This window comes from Podarcis melisellensis (genome assembly GCF_964234715.1).
Source record: "Podarcis melisellensis genome assembly, chromosome: 3".
NCBI classification, from domain to species: Eukaryota; Metazoa; Chordata; class Lepidosauria; order Squamata; family Lacertidae; genus Podarcis; species Podarcis melisellensis.
Window position 1 is genome coordinate 34,505,847 of NC_138530.1, and position 27,776 is coordinate 34,533,622.

At 41.2% G+C, this 27,776-nt stretch overlaps 1 protein-coding gene across 5 annotated transcripts in view; it reads left to right on the forward strand.

Moving 5' to 3' along the window:
- The window catches only part of RBKS (ribokinase), a 70,726-nt gene extending 53,572 nt beyond the window's left edge, over nt 1-17,154 (forward strand). For all 5 annotated transcript variants that reach the window (XM_081904335.1, XM_081904337.1, XM_081904334.1 and 2 more), the window contains one exon: nt 16,670-17,154. In XM_081904335.1, coding sequence (XP_081760461.1) covers nt 16,670-16,843 — 174 coding nt within the window. In that variant the 3' untranslated portion in view covers nt 16,844-17,154. The remainder of the gene's footprint in view (nt 1-16,669) is intronic.
- Nucleotides 17,155-27,776: the final 10,622 nt, after the last annotated feature.

Below are 27,776 nucleotides of genomic sequence, written 5' to 3' on the forward strand. Positions count from 1 at the left end.
CTTAACCCCCTTTTAAAATGAGATAGTTTGTTTGTTTGTTTGTTTGTTTTATTAATGCAGTAGTTACTCACCTCAATATCTTTGTATACAGGGAAAGATAAAAACTGGCAAAATAAATAATGACCACATTATTCTTCCCACAGAAATGTGTACCAGGGAACTGGGCTTTTTCCCATTGCATGTTCTGCAGTGCACATGGAGTGATAAGCAGACCTATAGCTATTCATCTTTTGGGGGGAGGATGTTGGTGCTCCTTAGCAGTGGGAAAATCCCAGGGGCCTAGAGATCAAGTGCTGACCATCTGAATCTGGAGTATTTGTTTGAATTTCCATTGCACTAAACCTTTTGCTCCACCAGAGTGAAACATCACCTCACCTGTGCAGTCAAAAGTATAATAATAAATTAAACAGCTGGAAATTTGCTGCCCTCTGGCTGGCTTGCTCTTCCTGGTGGTAAAGCCAGGCCCAGTTTTAGGCTGGTATCTGCAAATTGGGCAATGATAAATATTTGTACTGCCTTCTAGTTCATACACTGCTTCCAGCATGATGCATACCACCACAAATCTTCTGAAAGTGGCAAACAGCACTTCCGGAGGCGGCGCGAACGGCAATGGCTGCCAGCTCCTGAACGGGAGAGGGTAGCTCCGTTGAAACGGGTCGCCCGCTACGGCGAAGCGGGGACCCATCCAGAAAAACCACAGGCAGCAGAAGCCTGTGGTCCTGAGACCCGGCGGGCGCCAAAAGCAGCCCCTAAAACGACGAAGGGACCCCGTAAGGGGCTCCGGACCGCGGAGGGGGTAGCGGCGCTGTGGGTCGTTGCGCGATCAACGGAGCGAAGCCGCGTCGCTGTTGCCGGTGAGCGCTGACCTTTCTTCTTGAAACTGCTAACTCTGGAAAGTAACAACCCGTGAGTAATTTGGACACTATACTTCTAAAGCCTCTAAAAATTGTGAATTTGGCTGAAAGCGGAGTGACGAAAAACAGGAAGTCCGTCTTCCGCTGACACTGAACTTGAAAGTAAAGAGCAGGAGGAGTGGAGACAAAGAGTAATTTTTTGCATTGACTGATCTGGCATCTATTTAAACTGTTGTTTCTGGCTGATTTAAAGACTTTAAGTGGCTGTTTTTTGGACCTTCATTGAGACAAGGGTACCTGTCTTCTGTTGATCTATTGGATTACAAATAAAAGTAAGAAACCCAGGTACTGGAGCTGCCTGAGTAACTGAGCAGTCAGCCTGCAAGCTTTGGATACTTTGAATCTGAACTTTGGAACATACTGAGTTTGAATTTGTTACTTTGAAACACTTGTGGTCTAAGCACTTTTGGAGACAATGTTTGGCTTTAAGTTTTAACTCTGCTAAAATTTATCTTTGTGAAGATCTTTGGAGATCAACTCAGACTTACTAATTTTAATTGGATTGGACTTCCTCCCCAAAGACATTCTAAGCTCCACCTAGAGGATTTTTGGATTTACAGCAGTGACTTTGTTTTACTTTCTCTTTCCCGGCCTCCTGTTTGAGTGTTACCATCTGGGCTCTTATTTTCTCATGGGAACAATTCAGTTTGACCTTGGCTTTTAGATAACTTTGGAATGAGTGGAACAAGAAAAAGGGGAAGAACCAGACAAACAACGTTAACTTTACCGACAGTCTCACAGCGTAGATCATCTGTGCCTGCTTTGCCTACTACTTTGCCTCCTGAGGCAGAAGCGGCCTCCCTGCTACAATCAGGGGAGGGAGAAACTGAGGAATTACAACTGGAAGATATGGCCTCAGGAGCAAGTGGCACTATTTTGGAGAAAATTTTTGAAAAATTGGAGGCTCTGGACAGAAAGGCTGACCAGCAATCAGCTAAAATTGACTTAAACACAGAAAGTTTAAATAGACTAACTGGACAAGTTGCACAGAATGTTCAATCTATTGGAGAATTGAAGGAGGCTGTAGGTGAAAATCGGAAACTGGCGGAAGACACTAGCCAAAGATTGGGACAGCTTGAAAAAGAAGTAAGACCACTCAGCAAACAAGTAGGAGAACACCAGATCTACTTTTCCATGACAGAACTTCGGAACAGGGAGGCCAATTTAAGGATACGCTCAATTCCAGAAGTGGAAGAAGGTAACTTAACTGAGTTCCTTACCAAGGAATTTTCCAAGTTTTGGAACTTAGAAGAAAAAGACTTTAAAATACTATCTGCTTTTAGGCTTGGAAGACTTATAAAGAAGGAGAAGCCCAGAGACTGTTTGATAATATTGAGATCAAAGGAGGAAAGGGACAAGATTCTAGGCCTGCACTACGGAAAGTCACTGGATATTTTGGACAAAAGAATTGAAATTTATAAGGATATTCCTAAACAGCTGTTGGATCTTCGAGCAGACTACTCGGAATTAGTAAAACTGCTAAGGAGCAACTCAATCATCTTCAGGTGGGAGTTTCCCCAAGGTTTATCGTTTACTTTCAGAGGGAGGAAGATTAAAATTAGAACGCCGGAGGATAGAGATAAGTTTTTGGTGGCACACGGAGAAGATCTTCATAAGGGACTTGGATTACCCCCAGGGCCTGAACCTCCGGGGGTTCCTGCACCCTCGGACCCCCAAAAATCTGACAATAAGGTACCCCCACAGCAAGAATAACCAGATATATTCAGGATGTCTCTGCAACTTTTGAGCTGGAACATAAATGGCTGTAACATTCCAGGAAAAAGGAGAAAAATCTTTCACATTTTAAAAAAGGAACATTTGGACATTATTTGCTTACAGGAAACACATGTGACCAGGCTCCACAGAAAAGTGTTAATAAATAAAAGACTTGGTCAGGAATTTATATCTTCGGATACAGTTAAAAAGAGAGGTGTGGTAATTTATGCAAAAGAGAGCCTTTCACCTAAATTTCTGTTTAAAGATGAGCATGGAAGAATTTTGGCGATAGAAATACAACATCAAGGGGAAAAAATATTGATATTAGGAATTTATGCTCCAAATGAAGGAAAATCGGAATTCTATAAGAAGTTGCATGAGACCATGCTGGACTATCTGGATTACAACAACATCATTATGATGGGAGATATGAATGGAGTTGTATCAACCAATATGGATAAGTCACAGAGCCAAAAAATTTCTAAAGATGGGAGACTACCAAAGACCTTCTTTGAAATGACAGACAATATGGACTGGATTGACATTTGGAGAGTGAGAAACCCCTTGGGAAGGGAAGGAACATTTTTCTCTGAAGCCCAACTGACTTGGACAAGAATCGACCAGATATGGATAACTAGAGGTCTGGCACCTAAGATCAGAAAGGTGGAAATCTGCCCAAAGACATGCTCCGACCATAACGCACTGAGAATGGACATGACATTGATTCCAACCGGTTCCTTCAGATGGAAGATGAATGATGGCCTGTTTAGAGATCAGGAGATCACTAAGAAGGCCCAAAAAGCCCTAAAGGATTATTTTGAGATCAATATGAACACCACAGTGGAAAAAAGAACTATCTGGGACGCAAGTAAGGCCGTGATGAGGGGGTTCCTGATACAACAGAACACAGTAAAGAAAAGGAAACAAAACGAAAGGAAAGATAAAATTTTGGAAAAAATCAAGGAGTTGGAGAAGAAGTTAAGACTTAATCCGAAGTCCCAGCCGATTCTGAGAGAAATCAAACTTTACCAAGCACAATATTGTAAACTGATAAATCAGGAAATAGAATGGAAAATCAAACTAATGAAACAAAAAACTTTTGAGTCGGCTAATAAATGTGGAAAACTGCTAGCTTGGCAGTTGAAGAGGAGACAAAAGTTAAACACAGTGACAAACTTAGAGATTGAAGGAAGATGTATCCAGAACCCCGGAGAGATTAGAAAGTGTTTCCAGAGATATTTCAAAAAATTATACACTCAAGGGCCACAAGATGAAGCAGCGATTAAACAATTTCTAAAGACAAATGGACTGGCAAAGTTGTCAGAAGAAAATAGATCAATTCTGAATGGCAAAATAACACGACAAGAGATTGAGCAGGCCATCCAAAACATGAAACAGGGCAAATCACCAGGACCAGATGGGCTGACCTCCAAGTACTATAAGACATTGAAAGACTATTTGATACAACCACTGATGGAGGTCAGCAATGAAATTTTAGAGGGGAAGAAGGCGCCAGAATCGTGGAAAGAAGCTTTCATCACATTGATACCAAAATCGGAAACTGAAAAGACACAGCTTAAGAACTACCGTCCCATCTCCCTTTTAAATGTGGATTACAAAATATTCGCAGACGTTTTGGCAAGTAGATTCAAGAGGGTTTTAAACAAAGTAATCCATAAAGACCAGGCAGGCTTTCTCCCAGGTAGACATATGTCTGCCAATACAAGGAATATTATAGATATATTGGAGCTTTTACAAACAGACATAAATACTAAAGCTGTTTTAATTTTTATAGACGCGGAGAAGGCCTTTGATAACATATCCTGGAAGTTTATGAAAGGGAATTTAAAAGAAATGGGAGTGGGCCGGGGGTTTGAGAATGGGATTGATGCAATATATTCAGAACAAAAGGCTAAACTGATAGTTAACAATGTGGTTACAGAAGAGTTTAAAATTGAAAAAGGAACACGACAAGGCTGTCCGATTTCCCCGTTACTATTTATCTCGGTCCTGGAGGTGCTCTTGAACACGATTAGAGGGGACAGGTTGGTGGAAGGGATACAGGTCGGAGCGAAACAATACAAACTTAAAGCGTTTGCAGATGACTTAGTTCTGACATTACAGGAGCCAGAATCTAGTACGAAAAGAGTACTACAACTAATCCAGGATTTTGGTCGGGTGGCGGGATTTAAACTAAATAAGCAAAAAACCAAGGTGTTGGGAAAAAACTTGACAGATATTGAGTCGGAACGGTTTCAGAGAGAGACAGAGTTAACTGTGGTTAAGAAAGTTAAATACCTAGGGGTAAATATAACAGCAAAGAATTTGAGTCTGTTTAAAGATAATTATGAAAAATGTTGGTCTGAAATTAAGAGAGACTTGGATAGCTGGTCAAAATTGAAACTTTCATTGTTAGGTCGAATAGCTGCTATTAAGATGAATGTATTGCCAAAAATGTTATTTTTGTTTCAGACATTGCAGATTGTAGATAAAACGGAGTGCTTCCGGAAGTGGCAGAAAGATATCTCCAAATTTGTCTGGCAGGGCAAAAAGCCCAGAATTAAGTTTAAGATATTAACGGACGCAAAAGAAAGAGGGGGCTTTGCCCTGCCAGACTTAAAGTTGTACTATGAAGCCGCAGCTTTCTGCTGGCTAAAAGACTGGCTACTTCTGGAGGACACGGATGTGCTGGATTTGGAAGGTTTTAACAATGCATTTGGATGGCATGCATATTTATGGTACGACAAGGTTAAGATCAACAAGGTCTTTAAGAACCATATTGTCAGAAAAGCAATATTTAATGTCTGGACAAGATACAAAGACTTATTAGAAAACAAAACACCGAGGTGGCTGTCACCTTTGGAGGCCAAGGCCCGAAAAAGACCCAATATGGAGGCCAATTGGCCAAAATATTGGGAAATACTAGAAAGGGATGGAGACAATTGGAAACTGCAGAGTTTAGAGAAAATGAAAGATAAAGTGCGAGACTGGTTACACTATGCTCAGATTAAGGAAGTGTTTAAGATTGATAAAAAGTTAGGATTCCAGGTGGAGAAATCGAAACTGGAGACAGAACTGCTAGAACCTAAGACCAAGGTACTTTCAAAAATGTATAACTTGCTGCTGAAATGGAACACACAAGACGAATTGGTTAAATCGGCTATGATAAAGTGGGCCCAGGATATTGGGCACAACATTATGTTTGAGGACTGGGAAAGGTTATGGACTACCGGGCTGAACTTCACAGCATGTAATGCTCTGAAGGAAAATGTAATGAAAATGATATATAGATGGTACATGACCCCAGTGAAATTGGCTAAAATATACCATTCGTCTGATAACAAATGTTGGAAATGTAAGGAAAATGAAGGAACATTCTTTCACCTCTGGTGGACCTGCCCTAAAGTGAAGGCCTTTTGGGAAATGATATATAATGAGTTAAAAAAGGTATTTAAGTATACCTTCACCAAGAAACCAGAGGCCTTCCTTCTGGGCATGGTCGGCCAGAACGTGTTAAAGAAGGATAGAACATTTTTTATGTACGCTACAACGGCGGCAAGGATACTTATTGCTAAGAGCTGGAAAACCCAAGATCTACCAACACTGGAAGAATGGCAGATGCAGCTGATGGACTATATGCAACTGGCTGAGATGACTGGCAGAATCCGCGACCTGGGAGAGGAGAGGGTTGAAGAAGACTGGAAGAAATTTAAGATTTATTTACAAAAGTACTGTAATTTGGTTGAATCCTAACAAGGAAGCCAGAGCAGAAATAACTGTCTACCATTAAATTATAATTTTTTATTTGAGTTTAACCTAAATATTGCACTTAAGAGTATAAACAAGATGATAATTTGCTTGGAAAAATTCGTTTTTAATGATGAAAGTGGAAGCGGGAGACGTGAGGGAGTCCGCAATAGAATGAAAAGATGTTATGAAACCTATTTTGTTTGTTAAATATGTATCTGTAAAAAATCTTAATAAATTTTTTTATAAAAAATGAAAGTGGCAAACAGGATAGCAGCCTTTGTTTTTAGAAATCTACTCCAAACTACTCCAAGCTGGTGCCCTCCTATCAGCCCCAGCCTAGCAGAAGTTGGGGTTGCCCAATTTAATTGATTAGCTTTAGACTCAGGACAGGCAAATGAACATTCTTCTTCATACAGTTCATGATTTGTGTATGAAATATACTAGCACAAGATGTTTTGATGACCGTGGACTTCCTGGATATGTCTGATAAACAGCTATCACTGGCAACCCAGCAAAATGGGAGGCATATAAATAATAAAATTCTTCTTCTTCTTCTTCTTCTTCCTCCTCCTCCTCCTCCTCCTCCTCTTCTTCTTCTTCTTCTTCTTCTTCTTCTTCTTCTTCTTCTTCTTCTTCTTCTATGAAAGTAAGGTTACTATTTAGTGTCCGTGTCCTTCTGAGTACCAGTTGCTGAGACAAAATTATGCTTGCTCCTTGGTCTGATTCCCCATAAGTGTACTTACGTTCTTAATGATCAAATCAGCAAGTCAGAGGAAAAGAGGATTCACTATGAGATGACACATCCATAGTTTTCTGAAAGATCTGACTCAGAATCAAAGCGATCATAACCAGGAAGGCATGAACAATTCACACAAACACACATGCACACACACCCCATTTCTTAGCAAATATTTCACAAAGATTCTTCAGTACTTGGATAAAAGAGGGTAACTTCTTCTGTGGATCACAGTACAAATTAATGTAAATGAATACTGAGATTCTCTCCCCCCCCCCCTTAGAAAAAGACAGTGCAGAGTTCCTGAACATTTGTTGTTGTTGTTGTTGTTGTTGTTGTTAAAAAAACATTATTCAGCACTGGGCAAATCAACAACCCAACTGGAAACAGAATAATTGACTACTTGAAGTACTGAGTGCTCAGTTCCAACAACAAGGCTAAAGGCCGGGAGTTTGCACAGCATCAGACCTTTAGTTCTTATCTGTCTAATGAAGCAGGTATCTTCTGTCCAACAATTCTAACAGGTTATCCCATGGTCAGCAGGCCTGTGCCACATGCAGATGAGAACAAGATCACCGTGCCAGAAATGTCAGCTGGCAAGTTTGGTAAATTACAACCAGGTGAATCAACTAAGGACCACGCACACACTTGCATTGAACAGCAAGTAAAGCCTTCATGAATGTCCCATAAAATGTGCTACAAGACAAGAGTTGCACTAACTATTTAGAAATCAGAGATGTATGATAGTCTGGATCCTCAAAACCAGTTGACACTTCCAAAAAATGTATGCTTTATCGCTGTGCCTGTTCCCAAGTCTGTTAAAAAATGAGACCTTTCCTATCTTCCGGGTGATTGATGAGCCTCAAGAATGCAAAGTGTTACAGAGATTACAAGAATTATCAGGCTACTGAGCTCTTTTTAGGTCAATGTACAGAAGGGAGGGGAGAGATTGCCCAGGATTGATAGTTGCCTATCTCTTTAGTTCTTTCGCAAGGTACACCACAAGCTAGATAACTCTCCAGATCCCTGTTCTGCTTTGATCTTGAATGGCTTTGTGGGAGTAGGATGTTTTCAAGACACTCTATCTGGGCTCATCTCTCAGGAATGCATGGGGTTAACAGTCAGCACCATTTAATTGTTTGCAAATAACCCATCAGGAAATCTGTCAGGAAGTGGGTACAAATTCCTGAGGATTGATGCAAAGTATTGCACTAGCATACTTTCCTAGCAACAGTCCATGGTCTGGTTGTGTCTGACTGATATACATGCCCTCCACAGATATGAAGGTCACTGTAGTAGCTGCCTAACTGTGGAGTTCTAACAGAAATCCAAATACTTGACTATACTTGAACCAATCTGAAGTCAATAAAATATATAACATTGTGAGCTCTTGAAAGATTGATAGATCTCCAGCAACCTGCAGGTAGGGGAAAAAACATGAAAAGTAAAACTATGTCTGTGGTACCTGGGGCTGATGGGATTTGTAGTCCAAAACAACTATCTGTGGTGCATTTGAAACAGATCACACCAAGCTTGTAAGCGGTCACATGGATCAATATCAATTGGCAGGAAGTTATTCTCAGTTGTTTTATTGAAAATTCAGTGCAGTTTGACGTTGGCATGAATCACTTGAAGTAAAGATATGCATGTCATATTTGCAGATGCTAGAAAATTGGGTGGAATGACAGGTACTGCAGAGATTCAAAAATAATCATAATAAACTGTGTGAGTAGTAATACAGAATTTTGCTATCGCAAATATAACAATATCAATGACCGAAAAGCAAAAAAGAAGAGGTTAAAGGAACTGAAGAAAAGAATGAGAGAACAGCAAGGAACAAAAAGAGGGAGAAGAGCTGTTGGCCGAGGCCATTGAAAGAAAAATTGAGAAGCGGATTGTCAGAATTGAAACAGACCAGGTGCATGTTTTACCTTCTACTGTTGAGGAATGAAACAAGTTGAAACATAATTTATGGACACTTTCCTTGGGTCCTTTGGCTATGAAACTACACAAGCCTATACTAGGAATGCTTTAAAAGTAAAGAACTAAGTGGTGAAAGAGCACAAGGACATACAGCTACAGGAGACCAACAAAACATGGTGGTGTTGTGGATTTAATCTCCATTCCACCATACTATGTCAGCCTTCCCAAAATAAACCTGCCACTGGAAATATTGAACAGTGCAAACTCTGATCTAAAGCTGTTTGTGCCACTAAAAAAAACAACCAGCACCCATGTAGTCAAAATACTGTGTGTGTGATAAAATACATCATGAGAATAAATAATGCAAAGTTAGACAAGGTGCAAACTTTTGCATGATATCTTCTGATATTTGGGGACGGGAGCAGCTCTGCAGGGCACTGGAGCCCCATCAGAAACCGGCTTCAGCCACGCCTCTGGGTTCAAAAGTTTTAGGCCAGGGTAGGTCACCTCAGGACTTGGTGTCAAATGTGGTCTACCAGGCCTCTCAGCCTGATCCCCAGAATTCTCTTCAGGCCACAGCCCTCACAGGCCCTACTTTGCACCCAATTGTTTTTGCCTGACTAGAATTGCACCCTTGGACCGCGATGATGCCTCCCGCTTGTCTGGATGGAAGATAAAGAGGGGTGTGTGATTGTGTGTAGAAACTAGTCTACTGCACAAAGCTAAATTTTACATTTGTTGCTATGCATGCTCTTGCCTCCAACCCCCACTGCCACTGGCAAGTGACCCTTGGAAAGTGAACCATCATGGGGGAACTGCCCCCATTCCTGTTTTAGTCATTGCCCCACGCACTTTCAACCATTTCTCCAGAGCTGAAAAGTCTAGAAGTGTACATTATAAAAGTAAAAATAAAAGTGTGCTTCTGAGGAAGCTAGATTATGTGCCTGTACTGCTCTTCTCTGGAAAAACTGCAGTTAGCAGTGTTTCACATTGATCTGACTTCCAGATCTGATGCCCAGACTACACTTTACATGCAAGTGTTTAACTGCCATTACAAACACACACATTTGTATTTTGGGGAGGAGAGACACTGGAACTAATTGTATCCCTCTCTTGTCTGCTGATCACTCCCATCAAAGCCAACTTTTTCCGCCTTTAACCATGAACACACATGGACGCAGAAAGGATAGAACAGTATCATTTAAAGTAAATTTCCTTTCTTTTTTCTGCTGCATTTTTCACTGAGTGCAGTGGCTCTGGTCTTGTCCACGACTTTATTACATCACTTTGTTAAAGCTGTCATTTTCCCTTGATGTTTTTAAATATATTTCATCCCTTTCAGCATTTGCTATCATTTTAAATGCAATTAGTGTGACAAAGCAGAAAAAGTACCTAAATCGACAATTGGGGTCACCAGAGCAGAATTTGACTTGCACATTGATTTCACACTTTTGGATTCCAGTTCCATATTCTTTTTTAAATGACTGATGAATATTATTAGAGATTTGCACAATGACTCTTCCCTAAGAGGAAATAACTCTGAAAAAGAGGTTGGCAGAGGTTGCCACTGCTGGCTTGAGTGTTGTTGTTGAGGGAATGTGTAGCATACCCTTATCTTTGCAGTCCAAAGTGTCCTTTTGGCAAAGTGTTTTATTTTGTACAATGAAGAATATCCTTTTATTTTTAAAGTGGACTGGCTGGCAAGTTCTTCACAGAGGGGAAGTAAGGCTGTCCCATAAGACTATTTCCAGTTATAATGCACTTGTCCTTAAAGAGCTTCTTAGACTGTTATATAAAGCCATCATGGCTTCATGAGCCACTGACTAACCCATTATATTTGCAGTTTGTACATGTTTGAGTTCACTCAGCTTTGTCCCTCACAAGTCTATCCCACCTAACATTTCAGAATTCTGAGAAGCCAAAAGGCTGTGTGCCCATTTGACAGTGGAAGTCAAAGATCACCTTACCTCACCTTCAGGGGGAAGTAAGAAGAGACTGCTGGATCTGGCCACTGGCCCATCTAGTCCAGCATCCCTTTCTCCCAGTGGCCAACCAGATGCCCATGAGAAACCCACAAGCAGGATTGAGCAGAAGAGCATTCTCCTCTTCTATGTTTTCCAGCCACTGCTATTCAGGAGCACTGCTGCCTCCAACCATGAAGGCAGAACATGGCCATCATAGCTAGTAGCCATCAAGGGCCCTCTCTCCCATGAATTTGTCTAATCCTCTTTTAAAGGTTTGTGGCTGTCACCGTATCCTGTGGGAGCAAGTTCCATATGTGCTGCGTGAAGAAGTATTTTCCTTTTACCTTTAATGAAGGGAGGGCCATAGCTCAGTGGTAGAGCATCTGTTTTGCATGCAGAAGGGTCCCAGGTTCAATCATCAGCATCTTCAGATAGGGCTGGGAGAGACCCGTCCCTTTAACTGTGGAGAGCCACTGGCAGCCAGCGTAGCAGGCAATAGTGGGAAGACAGGCGAACTAATATCAGTGTACTGGAAGAACCAAAGATCACCAATGTTGAAGCAATGATTCTTCAACATCAACTTTGTTGGACTGGTCATATTGTGTTGATGCCTGATTATCGTCTTCCAAAGCAACTACTCTATTCCGCACTTAAAAATGGAAAAGTGTAATGCTGGTGGTCAACAAAAGCGATTTAAAGACTGTCGCAAAGCAAATTTTTTAAAATGTAGTATAAACACCAACAATTGGGAACACTGGCCTGTGAGCGCTCCAGTTGGAGAACAGCCTTTACCAAAGGTGTCATGAGCTTTGAAGACACTTGAACTCAGAACGGAAAGGAGAAATGTGCTAAGAGGAAGGCATGTTTGGCAAATGCACACCATGATCAGTCGTCCCCCCCCCTCCCAAACCAATGTCCCCAGTGTGGAAGGACGTGTGGATCCAGAATTGGCCTCCACAGTCACTTACAGACTCATTGTTAAAACCGTGTTTATGGAAGACAATCTTACTAGGCTACGAGTGATCACCATAGAAGAAGAAGGGAGATAGATGGACCAAAAGTCTGACTCTGTATAAGGCTGACCAACATTTTGTGCCGGTATTAATTCAAGGCCATTAGGAAAGACATCACCTCTCCAGAGTAATTGAGAAAGAAGGTGAGATTTTATTTTATTTTATTTAAAACATATTTGCCATCCCTTTCCTCCGAAGAGCTCAAAATGGCTGGCAACAAAGATAAAACATCCCTTACAAGTTGACATTAAAGCAGGAAATAAAATACAGCTACTATTGCCAAATTAGAGCAGGAAAATAAAAAGTGCCCCCACCCCCCTTAACATTGGAGAGAGATTGTCTCTGTATATGAAGGATCCATTCTTAGCTGCAGTGACTAAATAAGATTTTGCTAGGGATTGCCCTTTATGATTTTGTCTACGCCTTTAAAAAAAATTAAAATTGCAGCTAAGCAAGTGGCCACCAGCAAATCTTGTGGGAAATGCATTCCATAATTTTGTGGTTTCCAAAAATTCCCTTTCGTCAGTCTTGAACCTGCTGCCAAGGAATCTTGACGTGAAAATCCAGCTGTTCTTTCGAGACAGAGAATAATTTCTCTCTGTACACATATTCCACATCTTTGTAAACTGCACTTTCATTTTAAAAGCACAGGCATATTGGACTTTCCCCACAGGGAAATTGTCAGGGTGCCTATCTGCACCCCAGGACTCCAACCAGAATTCTCAGGGAATTCCAGAAATGGTGAGGGAAATAGGTGTCTCCCAACAATTCTCACCACTCTTCACAAACTACATTTCCCAGGATCCTTTGGGGAAAGCCGTGGCTGTTCAAAGTGGTATGATACAGTGCAGATGGGGCCTTGGTCATGCTTAGAACAGAACCATTGGGCTCAGTGGGATTTGTTGTTGGAAGGTTGCAGAATGTTTTTCACCCCAAGGGCCACATTTGCTTCTGGGCAATCGTCCTATACACCCACTCATCTCTAACCTCCATCCAAGTAAGCAAGAAGCATTATTAGACTGCGAGGACACTTTCCAAAACCTAGGCAAAAACACTCATGGCTTGAAGCAGGGTTGATGAGAAGGTGCAGCCTGGAGAGAGCCCCAAAGGCTACCCAGAGGCCCGTTAGGGCTGCATTTTGCCCCTGGGTCTGAGGTTCCCCACTCCTGTGTTAGTGGAAGGTGGATCAAGTTTTTGTGGAGGGTTAACTAAAACAGTGGCGCCCACTGTCCAAATTTACTTGGCATGGTGACCCATCATTCTATTATCACATGAATTTTGGACTTCTAGTCTTCATCAGCTGTCAGTTTCATGCATCTTAAATGTAAGTTTGCCTATTTATAACCATTACCCAAGGCATCCGAATTTACTTAACGCCTCTATTAACGTAGAATTCGTTGAACTATTTATAGTACTTAGAAAGTTATTAACAGTTTTTAATGGGAATGTAAGAATACCACTCTTCTGATTGCAAGATATTGCTTCCTAAGTTATAAAAATCTGATCCAAAAAAGATGGTTACACAAGTGGTGTTAAATATAACAAACTGAATATTTAAAATAGTTTTTCCACAATAAAGCCAATTTGGGCAAGTGTTAGTGGGATGGCTGAGCTTGCTTTTTGACAATGTGTAGGGTTGGATGGTTTTCAGGCATAACCTTAGATCATTATTGATACAGAGCCTTTTATTTCATCTTCATAGCAGTCTCTGCAGAAAAACCTGCTTCTCAAAAATCTGTCCCACCAAATGAAAGCACGAGCATTTCTTAAGCCACAAGCTCAGGCTACTCGATAGTAACTAAGTTGTCTGTGTGTGTGTGTGTGTGTGTGTGTGTGTGTGTGTGTGTGTAAAATGAAGCCAAAATTCAGAAAACCTCACTTCCAAAAAAAATTGTCTTTGAAGGTCAAATCACATGGCTCTTTGATAAGCTGTTCCTTTTGAACAACTTTGTGGCATCAGCTGCAAATGGGTTTTCCACCCACTCAAACATCTCTGTTTCTTCAGCAGAAAAGTTGTGGACAAATTCTGACTAAGCAGTTCCCAAGTGTTAACACAAGCGTTTCCTACATTTGGTTACAAGTGTCAACACAGCATTATAATATGACGACAAATCAAAAAGTTCTAAGAGGTATTATCATGCAAGTTGAGGATTAAAAGCAAGAATTGTTTGGGGTTTATTTATATAGCCTGCCTGCTACTTGCCCAGGCTTCGAGACCCATAGGCTGGAACTAAAACTTCGCCTCCTTCCCCTTCTCTGATTATAAGATCGGTGGAGGGTGCCTTGGTAGTTTCACCACCCTCAGACACAAGGGTGGTGGCAGCCCAGCAGAGTGCATTCATTGAAGGGATCCAAAGGGTGATCTAGTCCAACCCCTGCAATGGAGGAATCTCAACTAAAGCATCCATGGCAGGTGGCCATCCAACCTCTGTTAAAAAATCTCCAAAGAAGTAGAGCCCACCACCTTCCAAAGTAGTTCATTCCAATGTCAAACAGCTCTTAGCATCAGAAAGTTCTTCCTGATGTTTAGTCACAATCTCCTTTCTTGTAACTTGAAGCCATTGGTTTCGGTCCTACCCTCCAGAGCAGGAGAAAACAAGCTTATTTCATCTTCCATGTTACAGACCTTTTATACATTTGAAGATGGCTATCATATCTCCTCTTCCTCTCCTCTTTTCCAGGCTAAACATACCCAACTACCTCAACCCTTTCTCATATGGCTTAGTTTCCAGGCCCTTGATCATCTTGGTCACCCTCCTCTACACATTCTAGCTTGTCAATATTCTTCTTAAATTGTGTCACCCCAAACTGGACACAGTACTCCAGGTGTGGTCTGACCAAGGAGGAATAGATTACTACTATTCCTTCCCTTGATCTGGACACTGTATTTCTGTTGATGCAACCTGAAATAGCATTAGCTTTTCTTTTCTTTTTTGCTGCTGCATCAATGAGTGCTAGTAGGGACAGGAGGCAGCCAGCACAGGGCTTACATTTCCAGCTGTATAAACTGAAGGAAGCAGAAGTGCATCAAACAGCCTTTTAGAACCCGCAGCTGTACAGAAGCACAGCTGGATTTCAGAATTAAAGAACTAGACATGGAAAGCAGGATGAAGGCACTTCTGCTACAAATTTGGTGGGTGGGTAGGCACGTATTAATACATTGGGCTGCAGAACTTTAAAGACTAAGGATGGCTCCTAGAAAGTAACCAGGGGAATGTGGGTTGTACAAGTTTGAAGTCTGAAATATGTTTGTATTTGTATTGCTCCTCCTTAAAGCACCTTGAAAACTAATCTTGTACAGATGCCACTAATGTGAGAAGTTGCTAATCCTTTCCCTAAGCCGCCGTTTCATATTTGTCCCTGCTACTCACATTGTATCTTGCAGATTTGTACTGCAGTTTGGAGAATGAATGTTCAATGAATGGTGATCATTTGACACAAAAATTTGTGAATGAGAACATAATACATAAGGAGAGCCTGCTGGGGGAAAAAACCCCACCTAGTCAAGCAGCCTGTTCTCACAACTTGCAGAAAATTCAAAAAGATAACTTTATTTTTCATATGTAAATAAGAAAAAAGACAAGCATATGAAATTTTTCAGTAGCACATTCCACTGCATCTTTACTATTGGCGTATGTGAAGGCATAGTTACAATCCGAACATGAAGAATTTCTTACAGGTTAGGAGCAAGAATTCTCTGTGCCAAAAAGTGGAGACAAGCTACTACCCTCTCTATTAAAATATGAGAACTTGTTACAATGGCTAGGTTAACTCATTATCTTATAGAAGGGAGCCAAACAAAGCCAACATCATTTCTCATTGTAGCAGGAGGTGGGTCTCAAGCACAAAGCTGTTGAGTTATAGTATTTTAATATGTAATCAGAGGTTGAAACTTTATTACGATTTATAAAACATTTATGAGAATTGTTTAACATAGAATAAGCCAATCCATCAGAATAGGAGAAAGAATATTGTAATTTTGTCACAGAGCGGTCATGGGTAGCAGCCACCGATCACTATATTCTCCATGTCCACAAGCTCAGAAATATACCAGTGAATTTAAGTCACTTATACATGAGAGTCAACATTTACTTCTGTGTTCTTAAGGTAGGGAAATAAACGCCCTCCCACCAGATGTCAAAGAGAAAAACAACTCCCAGATTTTTAGAAGACACCTGAAGGCAGCCCTGTTTAGGGAAGCTTTTAATGTTTAATAGAGGTATTGTATTGTATTGTATTGTATTGTATTGTATTGTATTGTATTGTATTGTATTGTATTGTATTGTATTGTATTGTAATATTCTGTTGGAAGTCGCCCAGAGTGCCTGGGGGAACCCAGCCAGATGGGTGGGGTATGTATAAATAAATAAATAAATAAATAAATAAATAAATATTCAACAAGTGTCTGAAAATAGTAATCAAAGATTACTGTAATTACAGTAATCACTGTTTATATGCCGTCACCAAATTCTAGCCATTCACTGCAGAGCACACATGTACATAAATGTATTTTTATAAAATCCGAATTTAAATGTATATTCAAACTCAGATTTCATGAAAATACTTATTTGTTTAGGCAAACTGTTTCCCTTTGCAGGACTTTCTATGTAACTACGTTTGAAGGAGCAGTAACTTTGGTTTGTCTCTTTTCAGGGAGCAGGTGACAGCTTTGTGGGGGCACTGGCTTTCTACCTGGCTTACTATCCCAACCTGCCTCTAGAAGAAATGCTGGCGAACAGTAACTTCATTGCGACGATTAGTGTCCAAGCAACAGGGACACAGGTTTCCTATCCCTATAGAAAGGACTTGCCCCAAGACCTATTCTAACCTGCCCACTGCACTGTCACAATGGTGGTCCACTGATTTTCAATTTGTAAGATAGTGTATAATTTCAACAATTTCTACATATATCTGAAAGGAGACAACTGTATCAAACACATTCTTATACGTAGGTCCTGGCCCCTAATAAGGTGTGCAGGGTACCATTCACTGCAGGGTCTTTCCAGGACGCTGTGAAATACTTGACTTCAGATCTGTGAATGAGACACTCCCATTCCTCAGTTAAGGGACGTGAAGAGATGAAGTTTGGTTTGATGTTGTTATAATGCCTTAATTATAATAAATGTTTCACAAAATAATTTCTGAAGTTGTGATCTCAAAATGGCAAGGTTTTTTTAAGAATAAAACTTCTTAGGTAACTGAATTTTCCTTGTTGGAAAACACAGCTGACAAATTTAGAAACAATGTTGTTCAGTGTTTACACTAGACCTGCCAGCACAACAAATACTTAACGAAAGGCCAGCTGACCAGGCAATGGAGTATTGGAGCAGCTCGCTCTGTCTGTCTGTCTCTCTGTCTGTCTGTCTGTCAAGTATATATATTTTTGGAATGGCTGCTTTAGGCAAAATTAATTAGCTGTTCCAAAAAAAGCCTTCAATGAAGTTGAATTTAATACTGGTTTCACTGGAAACATTTTCCAGTATGACAAGATGCTTGGATATAATTATGTACCCAGTAAGCTGTAGCTGTAAAGGAACATCCCCTTGAAGTTGGCTGCTGATTATTTGTGTGCCTTCTGTGGTTGGATGCCTAAGAAAACTTTGGAAACAGTTCGACTAAGGTCCTACTAGAGGTTTTAATATTATTGCTATGTGAAACAAACATTTCAAAACTGCCGGCAGTTCCAGAGTGGTGTTGAAATGAAACACACAGACAAGGGAATTTGATTTTTTTTTAATTGAGAGATGTAAAATTAACTATAAATATGTTGCTGCTTATGATGATCCATGGCTAGACACCAAAAACTTTCTTTTTCTACATTGTTCTCTTTCACAATGGTCTTCAAATTACAGGAGACAGCCATCTCAGTCCATTTCCTCTCCTTTCTGAGAACAGTACGGGGCTAGCATTTCCTCCTATGAGTGTGCCTCATGTATGAATCAATCATTTTTGCCAGTTGTCATCTACAGGGAACGAACCTTTTTCAGCTCTTTGAAGAGGACACGCTGTTTAACTATAGACAGAAAATGAAAGAAAGTTAGTTTAGGTTTTCAAAAGGCCTTATCAAACCTACATACCTGACCACTGACCAGCTCAGTCATGTGCACCTTGCCATGTGAAAATTAACACTTTCATCAGTAGAATCACAAATGTCTGTGTACAAATGGAATCACTTTCAATTTTGAATTTTTTTGGAAGCATGAATAATCAACACCAGTTTAAAAAAACAACAGCAGAGCAGTCAAAAATACAGATGGGTATCTGTTCTTATGAATTAGAACACTGCGGGGGGGGGGGGCGGGACAGAATTTTACTATTGTCTCCTTTTAAAACAAGGAAGAAAACATAGTCTGTGTTTACAATTCTAGTCCAGTTTACATCACTGACATACTTGGGGCTGCCTCTAAAAATGGTATAGAAGCTTCAGCTGGTGCAAAATTTGAAGGCCAAGTTGCTCACCAGAACAAGACGGTTTGAGAATTTAATGCCAATTCTGGCTGCCAATTAGTTTCTGGGCCCAATTCAAAGTGCTGGTGCTAACCTATAAAACCTTACATAGCACAAGACCTCAATCCCTGAGCCTCTCCCCATATTAACAGACCCAGACCTGCAGTCATCATCTGAGACCCTTCTCTATGTCCCCCATCCCTGAGAGGTTTGATGGATGAAAATACAAGAATGGGTCTTTTCTGGTGGCTCCTTGTCTGTAGTATGCTCTCCACCACCCCCCCCCCCCGAGGTTCACCTGGTGCCATCATTACATGTCTTTAGGCGCCAGGCAAAAACATTCCTCTTTAGGCCTTTGGACATTAAATAATCTATGACTTGTTAAATATGGGAGGACCGTTATTATGATTCTTTAATTTTTATGTTGTGTATTGTTATGCTCTGTATTATTATTTTTTATTATGCTGCGTAAATTATGTTCTTAATGTTGTACACTGCCCAGGGATCTTCGCATAAAGGGTGGTATGTAAGTTAATAATAGTAACTTCTAAAATAGCTTTTTCAATTGCCTTATATAAGCAATGGGACCTGCAGTTCATTCTAGCTACACACCCACATCCTCTTTAATGTGCATGTTCCTAACTCTTTAAATGCTGAGTCTAATATGGCGGGGCAGGGGCAGTTGCACAAGGAGCAAGGCAGATGACCAGGTCCTGAAATTCTATTTACAAAGCTGATCAATATTGTCTACTGTTAATATTTTAACTCATTTGGATTGTGTCACTGAAAATCTCTTCCAGCACCACAGCATTTTCCTAACTGTGATAGTGAAATGAATGCATTTTAACATGTCAATGCAATGTCTAAATATGTGTATTTACATGTTCCTGGACTTATCACATAGACATGTGCATCATTTTTTAAAAAAAGAATAACAATGGGAAAGACGAGCTTACAGGAGCACTTAATGCCATTGTGTGGCTTTTAAGCTAGTAAATAAGCTGCTGAATTGGCCAGTTTGCTTTTTAGCCAATAAATAGGCTGCTGAATTCATTTGTTCTGGACTCTTCTGTTTGCTCTTTTACTAAGTGAAAGCTAAAATCCTTGCAGTTTTTACAGCTTCCCTAGAGAAAAAAAGGAAGCAATTGCACCACTCACTTAAAACTGAAGAATAAAAACAATTTTTATATTTGAAAAAGCATCCTCTAAAAACAAGCTACTATTTCATATAAAATTTTACCTTTGTTAAAAAAGACTAAAAGTTAATATAATTTTCATTTCAAGCCATCTTATAAAGCAGCACTAGAGTTCATCCACTGTTATGTGCCACTCCACACTCTGCCAATGTCATCCTATACAGCTCAGAGATTTTTAAAGAAAACACTGTGACCCATTGTTCCTTCTAAAACTGCCAGAATATTTCAAGGATGAATGTTTGTAATACAATTTGAATATGCATATTAGTCACATTCAGTAAGTGGTTAAGATAAAATATTTATACCCCTTGTAAAGCATCCCCTAACTTCTTACCTATAGGATCATATTTCAATTTAACTAACTTTTCTTCAAGTCGGCCTCTTTTCATGTTGAAAGCAAAACCTGTTCCTGCTTCACTCAACATCCGCACAAGGATATACCTAGAACGATAAACAAAAAGTGGAACAACTACCTGCCATTTATTCTTACTGCTTTATCTTAATTCATAATATAATTTCTAGAGGCATGATTAACAATTTTAGTTTATTTTGTTCCTACTAAGTTTAGATAAAGTTACATGTTGTCAAACATCACTATAATTATATTTGTAAAAGATTTTGTCTGATAAACTGTAAAGTACCCATCAGTGTTATAAATATTAAAGATAGCAATTCCTCTATGTCATTGCTTATTACACCAAAACAAAATTAAAACAGCATTTGAAAAACACACACAACAGCTGTGCTTTCTAAAAAAGATGACCACATGGCTAAGCCCCTTGTTGGCATCCATCAGACTTGAGAGACAATGGAGTGCACCTCTAGGAGTGAAGTCAGATCACTGGAGAATCATAGTGCCTGCTGTAGCTGCAGAGATAGGTAACTCGTAACTACTGCCTCCCACATTATTTTTGCTGCATTAGCAGCACCAAAGTGACCTCTCCAGGATGCAAGCCTGGGCACTGTGTATGGAGGTTCTGGGCTGCCCAGATGACAAGACTCTCCTCTTGGCCTCACTGATGTGGTCCAAAGGAAAGGAAAGCAATATGATTGCCACCAGCTTGGCTGCACTCTCCATTATTAAGACAGGTTTACATTTACACTCTTAACAGAGCAATCCTTTGTATGTCTATTCAAAAATAAGTCCCATTTACTTCAATGGGGCTTTCTCACAGGTAAGTGTGTAAAACATTGCAGACCTAATCTTCTGAACCACAAATGATTTTTCACCGTTCAACAGATGGGTGGTTGTTATTAAGTCTCTTTATATGGATGCTGTTGAGGCTGAAGTCAGTTCCCTTAAAACCTGTCTTAAACTAGAATTAGAGGGATATTTTCAGAGCTGCAGGGGCTTAGCAACAGCTCCACTGAAGGCTGATTTTTTCAAACTCTACAAGACTATTTAACTTCTCCCCATCATCCCCACCTATTAGCAATTTGTATGCAAGGGTTTGTGCCCTCCAAAAATAAAAGCAACTTTAGTATCACTCCTTCCAGGAGGAGGAAGTCTTCCCTTGAATTTACCCAGCAGCTTAAGTGGTAAGAGTTCTGCAGCAATACTCATGATCTACCATATATAGTTTCACAGCAGAGCTCTCTATAGGCCTGAACCACTGGTATAACAAACGAAGCATAACTTAAGCATTTAGTCTTCAAAAATCGAACAGAGAGTAGCCCTAAACCGTTCTTGAAGTCATTACTCCAAATTTTAATTTGATGGTGTGGCAATTATGGTAATAACTATGAATGTGTTTTTGGAAGTTACTTCAGATTAAATTTCAGTTGGGGAATAGAAACCCAAGACAGCACTGCCATTATTTATTTCATGAAATATATATACTGCTGAACTGTAAAAAACACAACAACCTCAAAGCGGTTGAAACATGGAAATGAGTGCTTCCATAAGTGTCAGGTTGTCTTGAACCATTTCAAAGACTCACTGCATAGTGCAATCAAACTATATAGTCATACCTTGGAAGTTGAACGCCTTGCAAGATGAACGTTTTAGCTCCCAAATGCCACAAACCTGGAAGTGATTGTTCCAGTGTGCAAACATTCTTTAGAACCCGAACATCCGTCACAGCTTCCGATTGGCCGCAGGAGCTTCCTGAAGCCAACTGGAAGCCATGCCTTGGTTTCTGAACATTTTGGAAGACAGATGGACTTCCAGAACAGATTCCGTTCAACTTCCAAGATACGACTGTACTTAATTTTAAAGCTGAACTAGACTTGTACAGTATCTAATCCATGAAGTCCTGTTTTTCAGAGTCGTGAGTACCACTCCCAATTCACGGAGCTGCATCCAATTAACAGGGCAAATCCTATCAGAAGCAAGTCCTAGTGTTCAGTGGGATTTACCCAGGTAAATTGTGTTAAGATTCTACCCTAAGTCATGGTCAGAGTAGACCCACTGAAATCAACAGGCAATAAGTCTACAAATTTCAATGGGCCAACTCTTGAGTATGACTTAAATAGATTCAACTCATACTTTACTACAGTAGCATTCTGTGTTTCTCTCTTCAGGCTTCAAGATTTCATTGCATATTTCTCATGAGCCCGTTGTCACTATTACTCACAAGTGAATAGTACCTTGCTCAAACAATCCAAAGCCCAACTACCTTGCTACAATAGGTACTTGCCTAACTAGCCAATACGTTTAACAAAATCATTTGCAGGCAGCATTGTTACTGAGTTATTAAACAGCACTATCGGGCTATTGTTGTTGTTTAGTTGTTTAGTCGTGTCCGACTCTTCGTGACTCCATGGGCCAGAGCATGCCAGGCACTCCTGTCTTCCACTGCCTCCTGCAGTTTGGTCCCGCAGTTTAGGGCTATATCAGGCCCCAATTCCTCATACACATTGCTCACATGAAATATTCTGTGGACAAGTCCTTTCCAGTTGTAGAAGAATGGCAGTGACACGTCTACAGATAAGCAAGAGTCTACTGCAGAAAATCCACAATCTCCATAGACAAAAGCACCAAGACCGCACTGGGACACTGATAACTGCAACTACAATGCTAGGCAAAACACAACCACAGTAGTTGGGAGTTTTCACTTACTTTGATTTGCTCTTGGCCACTGGTTTTGCAGAATAGGAAAGAAAAAGAGAAATTATTTTACCATCATGTTTCTTATCAAAATTATACCTGCTGAGAAATTGTTTTATTATTTAAATGCATTTCTAAATGCAGAAAGATACACCAAACTATGCCAAGATAGAACTACTGTTTAATTGTTTGTGTAAGTGTTTTTCCATCTGAAGCAGATTGATCAGAAAGCTGGAACAGAAGCTGGGTTCCAAAGCTCTAAATCCTCAATCAGCATGGACAGTGGCCAAGGATAACAAGTTGTAGCCCAACATCTGGACAGCCACAGGTTCCTCCATCCCTCTTCTAAAGCAATAGTGCTATGCCATTCTAATTGTTTTCACTAAGAAAGTTCATCGATAGCACTGCAACACCTCTTAAGAGTCAATATTTCATTCTGCCACACAGCTTTGCTTCAGACCTTCCCCAATTTATGCCTTGTCTTTGTTAATCTCTTATTCCATCTTCTAACACAATTCACTGCGAAGAGTCCCTATTTGCCTGCCAAAATATATACAGTGGTGCCCCGCAAGACGAACGCCTCGCAAGACGAAAAACCCGCTAGACGAAAGGGTTTTCCGTTTTGGAGGCGCTTCGTAAAACGAATTCCCCTATGGGGTTGCTTCGAAAGACGAAAAAAATCTTGCGTCCCCCCGCGGGTTTCTTTCGCTTTTTTTGCCCTTTTCCTAAGCCGCTAAGCCGCTTATCAGCTGTTCCGCTGATAAGCCGCTTAACAGCTGATCGCTGGAAGCCGCTTGACAGCTGTAGCGCTAATCCGCTAAGCTGTCAATGGGCTTGCTTCGCTAGACGAAAAAACCGCTAGACGAAGAGAATCGTGGAACGGATTCTTTTCGTCTTGCGAGGCACCACTGTACTTTTCAGTAGGCATATTAACTTTCTATTTATTTATTTTTATTGCATTTATATCCTACCTTTTCTCCAATGAGCCCAAGGTAGTATACATGGTCCTCCCCCTCATTTAATCCCCACAACAACCCTGTGAAACAGGTTGGACTGAGAGGCAGTGACACTAAGAGGCATGCTCTGCATTCATAATACTTCCATCTATCCCAAAACAAAATCCTGATGTGGAAAACAAACTGCAGCAAGCTATAATTCAATGGATAACATGAATAAAAACTATTTTTCTCTAGTTGTGAAAACCGCAGGGAAATGATGGAAATTAGTGTTATGTAGATCAATCTTATATATTTTTTTCCAACTGCTGGTGAATGAAGCTAAGGGGCTCTAGGCACACTTTTAAGGTATGACCTTAAAAAAAACCATGTGAACATGAAAATGTGTAGGTCAGAAAAACTCACGAAGGAGCTAGCATTGGCCATGGTTCCCTGGCAAAGCATGCTCAATGGCAAACTTGGGTTTTCCTTTTTATAACGCCTAATGGACTTAACTGTCAGGGGTCCTTTACCTTTACTGCGATATTTAGAAGAAACTGCATCCTGCCCATCTGAGTGAGCAATACATGAACCTTTAAAGAACGCTGGCCGTCTGTGTCAGCATCTTGCTTACAGATTTTTGCCTTGATGTGTATAGTACAGTACATTATTCATGCATATACCATAGCTACCTTTTTAAAATACAGGGAGCTCGAGTGGTGCATTGGGTGATAATGTTAATTAGGTTGGGGGGGGGGCGTGTTCAAATCCCCACTCGGGTGAGTCAGCCACCGATCGATTCTCAGCCTAACCTTCCCCGTTGGACTGTCATAAGGATAAAATGGGGAAGAGAGGAAAGAGAAGGAGCAGGAGAGAACCACGCAAGCTGCTTGGAGGAAAGGCAGAGGAAAGCATTTAACGGAAGACGAAGGTGCTTTCCGGGGAAAAGTAATACAAGGGGTCGTATCGAGCTGCCCTGTTTCATCAAGTGACCTTGGATCAAGTGTCACAGGCGAAGTGACCCCTGCGAAGTACAGTGGTACCTCAGGTTAAGTACTTAATTCGTTCCGAAGATCCGTACTTCCGAACCTGAAACTGTTCTTAACCTGAAGCACCACTTTCGCTAATGGGGCCTCCTGCTGCTGCCGCGCCGCCAGAGCACGATTTCTGTTCTCATCCTGAAGCAAAGTTCTTAACCCGAGGTACTATTTCTGGGTTAGCGGAGTCTGTAACCTGAAGCGTATGTAACCTGAGGTACCACTGTACTGAAAAGGTAAGGAACTCTCACTGTGAGGAACTACAAGCCCCGGCCCACCCAACCCTTCTCCATCCCAGTAGCGGCGCTTTCTCTACCCAGGTACCCCCGGGAACCATGGCGCCTCGGCCCAGGCCCATCCATCCCGGGGGCGCGGCAGGCAGCCGTTTCCCCAAAGGGCCCTTCAGCCTTTCCCTGCCCACTCACAATTGGCCACGGTCAGAAACATGGCGGCGGCGGCGGCAGCAACGACAGCCGGGCTCCGCCGCCCACGAAGGCTTAGCCAGCCGTCCACCTCAGACCAACCGCCACCCTTTAGCGCTTCCGGGGCGTGTTCGTTTCCACTTCCGGGTCCCAAGCTACTGCCCGGCTCACCCTGAGGGGGGAAAGGAAAGCGCTCGATAAAGCTCCTCCCCCTTGCTTCCCATTCGCGCGCTCTCCGGCGTTGGCCCCGCCCCTAAGCCTCTTCTTCTTGCTTTCTAGGGCCCGTTCCCGCCTCCTTCACGACGTTGTCGCTTTACGGCTCTTCTGGACAAACTGCCTGCAGTGCGCTTTGAGAGTCGTTTCTCCAAGCAGCCTCTGTGTAAATAAATAGTATAAATAAATAATTATAAATAGTGTGATCTTCGTGTGTTTTGAGTAAATGACCATACAGATCAGCTTGTGTCGGAAGCAGGGAATTGCAGACCTTAGTATTGCGACGCCCCAGTCATTTGTCTTCCATCTACGTAGAACTGCATTGTCCACAGTTGGGGGAGATGAACGTTTTCCTAAATTTTCTCTCCTTTTTATCTCATGGTCGGACTGTCATCTGCATCGCTAAGACTTGCCTGCTTCACTCACATTTAGGGTTGCATAAACCCAGAGTGGGGTTGCATCTGTCCCTGAGTATTTTAGAAGCACCTAAAAATAGGGTAAATAAATTGCCATGCCATACCATACAAGAATGGGACACAGGTGTCGCTGTGAATTAAACCACAGTGCCTAGGACTTGCCGATCAGAAGGTAGGCAGTTTGAATCCCGCAAGGGGTGAGCTCCCGTTGCTCGGCCCCTGCTCCTGCCAACCTAGCAGTTCAAAAGCACTCAAAGTGCAAGTAGATAAATAAGTACCGCTCCAGCAGGAAGGTAAACAGCGTTTCCATGCGTTGCTCTGGTTCACCAGAAGTGGCTTAGTCATGCTGGCCACATGAACCGGAAGCCGTATGCTGGATCCCTTGGCCAATAAAGCGAGATGAATGCCGCAACCCCAGAGTCAGTCACGACTAGACCTAATGGTCAGGGGTCCCTTTACCTTTACCTTACCATACAGCAACTGCATTTCCCAGGCAGGCAGTAATAATGGGAGGAGGGAAATATGTGGCTTGAAGCCTGTGAAAGCATGTCTGCCATTGTAACTCAGCCTTTTAACATTATTTATTTGGTCAGAATGTGAGGCTGGCAGATGAAGTTGTTGAAAATGCCAGTGCCCATTTCTCTGCTTTGACCCACACTTTAACTGATTTCCTTTTGTGGTTTTCCACTGCTGGTGATACACACAAGATCAGTGCACCCTTCTAACTTGTACTGAAAAGCACAGCTTCTCCACATCAGAGACTCAGATCTTTGGGCAGATTGAGGCCCAAAGAGAGGCAGGATTGTGCAAGGAACTATCAATCCTGACAAAGAGAATGAAATCTGTCCCTCAGACTGCAGCAGAGAGAGAAATGGGAAGTCGGTCACGCTGCTGGTTCTTCGGAAACACCAGCTTCATCAGGCTTCTCTTCTCCCTCAACTCAGTTCATTCCTGTGAGTTGTTGTTAGTATATATTTATATTATTATTTTGTATATACCTTTTATTGAATTTTAAACCTATACCACACTTTGACCAAAATAACCCCTGGCATAAAGCAGAATATTACATCACAAAAATTCAGCCCCGAGAAGGTCAGCATGCAGAAAAGAGAAATGTTCAAAGCAACCAAAAAATGACTGTCTTCAAGAATCCAGGATTGTCCTTGTTCATAGAGGTAATAAAGCTATACCAGTGTGTTTTAAATAGGTCTTTAGGTCTTTGTCTTTTTGTTAGGCACACTTTATTAGTAAATTTCTCAAACAAGAGCCAATTCCAATGTTTTATTGAGCCAGTAATTAAATATATTCCTTTTAAGTCCTTCCAAGCTTTAGCTATCACCAGTCTGGCTGCCAGCAGGAGGTAACCAATATGATGTTTAAATAAGATGTCTGATTTTTGCCCTTGGAACATATTTATTAATGGATCTTGACAATCTTTTCTCCAGTGACTTTAAACCTTCAAAAATAGACTAGGTCAAGGGTCTTCTATTCACTCTTCCTTATCCATTCAACAGCTGATTGGTACTGAGATGGTGCCTTCCCAAACTTCAGTAGATCTTTGGGTGTGTCAGTAGCTGGTAGTGGTATGTGGTTTTATTTTCCCCATCGCATGCACCTGTCCTTTATGCCACTTTAGAAACTTATGGCATATGTGTTTGTCTGTATTGTGGAGTTTAGAAATGCACAAAATATACTTTTGTCCAAATATCTGGCCTCTGCGTGTATTCCATGTCACCACAGGATCAGAATGTGAGCAGGCGGCACAGCAATCAGCTCCCCAAAGCTGTCATTCTGTTCACACCAGGGAGTAAATTTCACTGAACTCAGTGGGTTTGCTTCTGCATAAACATGCTTAGAACTGGACCGTAAGAAGGATTTTTTCCCCTTTTAAAAGTTTCAAAAATATGCAAATGGATTGCTGCTCTTCTCCCTACAATACCGTTTATCCCTAAACTCTTTCCAATCCCTATTACCTTTCCTTCTTGCCCTCTGCTGTTCTAATCTTTGACAGTTTTCAAGTAATTTGAAACCACATATTGGGAACT